This window comes from Tachyglossus aculeatus, chromosome 2 (assembly GCF_015852505.1).
Source record: "Tachyglossus aculeatus isolate mTacAcu1 chromosome 2, mTacAcu1.pri, whole genome shotgun sequence".
In the NCBI taxonomy this organism is placed as follows: domain Eukaryota; kingdom Metazoa; phylum Chordata; class Mammalia; order Monotremata; family Tachyglossidae; genus Tachyglossus; species Tachyglossus aculeatus.
The window spans coordinates 47,174,781-47,180,780 of record NC_052067.1 but is presented as its reverse complement, the minus strand read 5'-3'; the positions used below and the strand labels follow the sequence as shown (position 1 = coordinate 47,180,780).

Below are 6,000 nucleotides of genomic sequence, written 5' to 3'. Positions count from 1 at the left end.
CATCAATCATATTTATTGAACACACACTTCACGCAGAGCACTGTAGTAAGAGCTTCGGGGAGTACAATACAACAGAGTTGATAGAGATGTTCCCTGCCCACAAGTGCTTGGTAAATACCATTGATTGAAATTTATTATTGTTATTGTTATTATTGTTATTAGGACTCAGGTTTGCTCACTGGGTAGGTGTGTATCAGGTGTTTGTGATGTTACCCAACTGTCTACCAGCTCCTAGAGGTATAGACAGGCTAACCTAGTTCAGTAGATTGTAGAAAAATTATCCTGGGCAATGAGTTGTGAATCCAGTCAGTGAATTGTGTTTATTCACTCATTCATTCAATTGAATTTATTGAGTGCTTACTGTGTACAGAGCACTGTACTAAGTGCTTGGAAAGTACAATTCAACCATAAAGTAAGCACTTACTGCGTGCAGAGCTCTGTATGAAGTGTACAACATGACAATGAACAGACACATTCCCTGTCCACAATGTGCTTACAGTTGAGAATCATTCAGTCAGTCAGTCGTATTTATTGAGTGTTTACCGTATGCAGAGCACTGTACTAAGCCCTTGGAGACTACACTACAACAATAAGCAGACACATTCCCTACCCACAATGAGTTTATTGTCTAGAGGCATCTCGACTTCCAAATGACCACTGCACACAAGGCACTGCAGACTTGAAAGTGGGTCAGTCACTTCATCCAATAGCCTGGATGAAAAAAGCCCGCATTGGCATCCCTGGCCATAGAGCAAGGGCCTGGGAGTATGAAGGGCCTGGCTTCTAATCCCGTCTCAGCCACATGTCTGCCGGGTGACCATGGGTAACTGTGCCTCAGTTACCTCATCTGTAAAATGGAGATTAAGACTGTGAGCCCCATGTGGGACAGGGACTGCATCCAGCTCAATTACTTTGCATCTAAATCAGTGCTTAGTACAGTGCCTGGCATAAAGTAAGCGCTTAACAAATCCCAGCATTTAGAACAGAGCTTTGCACATAGTAAGCACTTAATAAATGCCATTATAAAAAAAATACCATTATTATTATTGGTTATTGAGCAATTGGAGCCTGTTAAGATGCTCAGAATCTTCTCTCCCAGAATGGCAACTCAATTTCAGTTCATGTTAAGGAGAGCCGGTTACTGTTACCCAACACTCACAGATAGTTAATTAGGGAACTCCAGAGCTATCCTTGTGGAAAACCTAGAGAATCTGGCCCACTGGTTTCCTTGGTGGGTTTCAAAATACATGTGGAATTTCCCCAAGGGGACCCCCCCACCACCACCACCACTAAATGCAAAGAATTGATTACATATCTGGGCTGGAAACCTTTCCAACCAGACTGAGGGTGGTTTGCCATCTCTGCTGGTTGGAATGGCAGAACTATTTTCTTTTCCCTCCCCACCACAAACCCAAGAAAGATTGATTTCCGATTTCAACTGTTTGACTCTCCAGAGTGTGACTGTGGGCAGTTGTTTTGGAACAGGGGGCCAAGCAATGTGGCCTAGTGGATAGAGCACGGGCCTAGGAGTCAGAAGGACCTGGGTTCTTAGCTTGGCTCCACCACTTGTCTGCTGTCAGTCAATCGTACTTATTGAGCACTAACTCGGTGTAGGGCACTGGACTAAGCATAATCGTTACAATAAACAGACACGTTCCATTCCCATATGAGCTCATTTCACTTCTCTGTGCCTCAGTTCCCTCATCTGTAAAATGTGGATGAAGATTGCGAGCCCCATGTGGGACACGGACTGTGTCTAACCTAATCAGCCTGTATCTACCCTAGCACTTAGTACGGTGCCTGGCACCTAGTAGGCACTTAACAAATACAATTAAAATTGTTCATCAATGACGTAGAACCAGAAGGGAGCATCAGAAACTGTTGATTCCAGTCTCCTGCCTCAAGGGAGGACCTTTCTTTCCTACCCACAACCAACCCAGGCAGAAGGTTGCCTGCCTCTCCTCCTGCTCCTCCTCCTCCTCCTCCTCCTCCTTCTCCTCCTCCTCTTCCTTCTCCTCTTCCTCCTTATCCTCCTCGTCCTCCTCTTTCTCCTCTTCCTCCTCCAGCTCTTCCTCCTCCTCATCTTCTTCCTTCCTCTCCTCCTCCTCCTCTTCCTCCTCCTCCTTCTCATCCTCCTTCTTCCTCCTTCTTCTCCTACTTCTACTCTTCATCCTCCTCTTCCTCCTCCTTCACCTCCTCCTTCTCCTTGTCCTCCTCTTCCTCCTCTTTATCCCCCTATTCCTCCTCCTTCTTTCATCCATTCATTCAATCATATTTATTGAGCACTTACTGTGTGCAGAACACTGTACTAAGCCCTTGGAAAGTACAATTCAGCAACAGATAGACACAATCCCGACCCAACAATGGGCTCACAGTCTAGAAGGGGTAGACAGACAACAAAACAAAACAAGTAGATGGGCGTCAATACCATCAAAATAGATAAATATAATTACACATATATTCACATAATAAAATGGAGTAATAAATATGTACAAATGTACACAAGTGCTGTGGGGAGGGGAAGGGAGTAGAGCAGAGGGAGGGAGTAGGGGCGATGGGGAGGGGAGGAGGAGCAGAGGAAAAGGGGGGTTCAGTCTGGGAAGGCCTCCTGGAGGAGGTGAGCTCTCAGTAGGGGAAGAGAGCTAGTTTGGCAGATGTGAGGAGGGAGGACATTCCAGGCCAGAGGTAGGACGTGGGCCAGGGGTCAATGGCGGGACAGGCAAGAACAAGGCCCAGTGAGGAGTGGGCGGCAGAGGAGTGGAGTGTGCTGGCTGGGCTGTAGAAGGAGAGAAGGGAGGTGAGGTAGGAGGGGGCAAGGTGATGGAGAACCTTGAAGCCGAGAGTGAGGAGTTTTTCCTTCATGCGAAGGTTGACAGGCAACCACTGGAGATTTTTGAGGAGGGGACATGTCCAGAGTGCTTCTGTAGAAAGTTAATCTGGGCAGCAGAGTGAAGTTTAAACTGAAGCGGGGGGAGAGTGGATGGGAGATCAGAAAGGAGGCTGATGCAGTAATCCAGATGGTATAGGTTGTGAGATTGTACCAACAAGGTAGCAGTTTGGATGGAGAGGAAAGGGTGGATCTTGACAATGTTGTGAAGGTGAGACCGGCAGGTTTTGGTGACGGAGTGGATGTTGGGGTGAATGAGAGAGCAGAGTCAAGGATGAAGGTTGTGGACTTGTGAGACAGGAAGGATGGTAGTGCCGTCCACAGTGACAGGAAAGTCAGGGAGAGGACAGGGTTTGGGAGGGAAGATAGGGAGCTCAGTCTTGGACATGTTGAGTTTTAGGTGGCAGGCGGACATCCAGGTGGAGATGTCCCGAAAGCAGGAGGAGATATAAGCCTGGAAAGGAGAGAGAACAGGGGAAGAGAGGTAGATTTGGGTGTCATCTGTGTAGAGATGATAGTTGAAGCTGTGGAGTGAATGAGTTCATCAAGGGAGTGAGTATTAATGGAGAACAGAAAGGGACCAAGAACTGACCCTGAAGGAACCCCTACAATTAGGGGATGGGAGGGGGAGGAGGAGCCTGCCAAGGAGACTGAGAATATATGGCTAGAGAGATGAGGAGAACCAGGACAGGACAGAGTCCATGAAGCCAATGTTGGATAACGTGTTGAGAAGAAGGTGTTGGTCAACAGTGTCAAAGGCAGCTGAGAGGTTGAGGAGGATTAGGATAGAGTAGGAGCCATTGGATTTGGCAAGTAGGAGGTCATTGGTGATCTTTGAGAAGGCAGTTCTGGTGGAGTGGAGAGGATGGAAGCCAGATTGAAGAGGGTCCAGGAGAGAGTTGGAGTCGAGGAATTTGGGGCAGCAAGCATAGATGACTCGCTCTAGTAGTTTGGAAAGGAAGGGTAGGAGGGAGATGGGGCAATAACTGAAAGGGGCAGTGGGGTCAAGAGAGGGTTTTTTAGGATGGGGGAGATATGGGCATGTTTGAAGGCAGAGGGGAAGAAGCCATTGGAGAGTGAGCAGATGAAGATGGAAGTTGAGGAGGGGAGGAGGGAAGGGGCAAGAGTTTTTATAAGATGAGAGGGAATGGGGTCTGAAGCACAGGTGTATGGGGTGGCACTTGAGAGGAGGGAGGAGATCTCCTCTGAAGATACTGCTGGGAAGGATGGGCAAGTAGAAGAGGGGGTAGAGAGGAGGGGGGATGCAGGAGGGGGAGGGGCGACTTTGGCGAGCTGAGACCTGATGGTGTTAATTTTCCTAATGAAGTAGGTGGCCAGATCGTTGGGGGTGAGAGATGGAGGAGGGAGAGGAACAGGGGGTCTGAGGAGGGAGTTAAATGTCCGGAACAGCTGATGGGGGTGATGGGCACGGGTGTCAATAGGGAAGACACCCTTCTCTTCCTCCTCCTCTTTCTCCTCCTTCACCTCCTCCTTAATAATAATAATAATAATGATTGCATTTATTAAGCGCTTACTCTGCGCAAAGCACTGTTCTAAGCACTGGGTAGGTTACAAGGTGATCAGGTTGTCCCATGGAGGGCTCACAGTCTTAATCCCCATTTTCCAGATGAGGTAGCTGAGGCCCAGAGAAGTGAAGTGGCTTGCCCAAAGTCACGCAGCTGACAACTGGCAGGGCAGGGCTTTGAACCCATGACTTCCGGCTCCAAAGCCCGTGCTCTTTGCACTGAGCCACGCTGCTTCTCTTCTCCTTCTCTTCCTCCACCTCTTCCTCCTCCTTTTCCTCCTCCTCGTCCTGGTCCTGGTCCTCGTCCTGCCGGGCGGCTGCTGGCGGTAGGTTTCGGGTGTTGGGTCCCGTCCCAACCGCCCGCCCGCCCCGTCCCGCGGCCCCCGCCCCCCGTCCGGTGTCCGGTCGGGGCCTGCAGGGGGCGCCGCGGGTCCGGGAGCGGAAAAAGCGCGCTGCACGAAGCATCATCTCCTCTCCGCATCGCACCGCAACGCAACGCACCGCCCAGCACCGCGCCGCCGACCACCAGCGGGGACAGGCCCACGCATTCACACCCCGGCACACACACCACACACACACACACACACACACACACACACACACACACACACACACACACACACACACACCCCTCTCTCTTCTCCAGGGCTGCACACGCGGGCGCACACTCACACACACACACTCACACATCACACACACACCTCCCCGGGGGTCGTGGTCGCGGCAGAGAGACCACCCCCACCCCCGTCCCGGCCCGGAGGGGAGAGGGGAGGGGGGAGGGGTCCGGCGCCCCCCCTCCCCACCGCCGCCCGCTTTCGGCCCTCCCGCCGCCCGCCTTCTAGCCGTCCTCTCGGGGCCGGTCGTCGAGAGCCATGGTCCGGCGGTGGGTCCCGGGGGCGTCCCGGGGTTCCCGGGGGGTTCCCGGGGGTCTCGGGGCGCTGCTGGGGGCGCTGTCTGCGGCGGCGGCGGCGCTGGGGTCTCTGGGCTGGGGCTACAACCTGGGCCCGGACCAGAGCCTGCTCTTCCAGGGGCCCCCCGCCTCCTTCTTCGGCTACGCCGTCCTCCAGCACGTCCACGACAACACGCGATGGTGAGGCCCCCGACCCGACATCCTCCGACCCCGTCCCCAGGACCCCGGAGTCCCCCCCCATCTCCATCCCCGAGGACCCCAGAGTCCTCCACCCCCCACGGATCCCATCCCCAGTAGTACCCCGGAGTCCCCCCCATCCCCATCCCCGAGGACCCCAGAGTCCTCCACTCCCCACGGATCCCATCCCCAGTACCCCGGAGTCCCCCTCTCCAACACCCTCCGATCCCATCTCCAGGACCCCGGAGTCGTCCCCCCCCCCCCCCCACAGTCCCCGAGGACCCCAGAGTCCTCCACCCCCCACTGATCCCATCCCCGAGGACCCCGGAGTTCCCCCTCAATCAATCAATCAATCAATCGTATTTATTGAGCGCTCACTGTGTGCAGAGCACTGTACTAAGCGCTTGGGAAGTACAAGTTGACAACATATAGAGACAGTCCCTACCCAACAGTGGGCTCACAGTCTAAAAGACTGTCCCTCCCCGAAACCCTCCGATCCCA

At 52.9% G+C, this 6,000-nt stretch overlaps 1 protein-coding gene across 1 annotated transcript in view; it reads left to right on the top strand.

Annotated features, from left to right (window-relative positions):
• The first annotated feature begins 5,284 nt into the window (after window positions 1-5,284).
• ITGA9 (integrin subunit alpha 9) overlaps window positions 5,285-6,000 on the top strand; it is a 285,545-nt gene continuing 284,829 nt past the window's right edge. Inside the window, exon 1 of the mRNA XM_038761964.1 lies at window positions 5,285-5,502. Within this exon, the coding sequence (XP_038617892.1) occupies window positions 5,285-5,502 (218 nt within the window). The remainder of the gene's footprint in view (window positions 5,503-6,000) is intronic.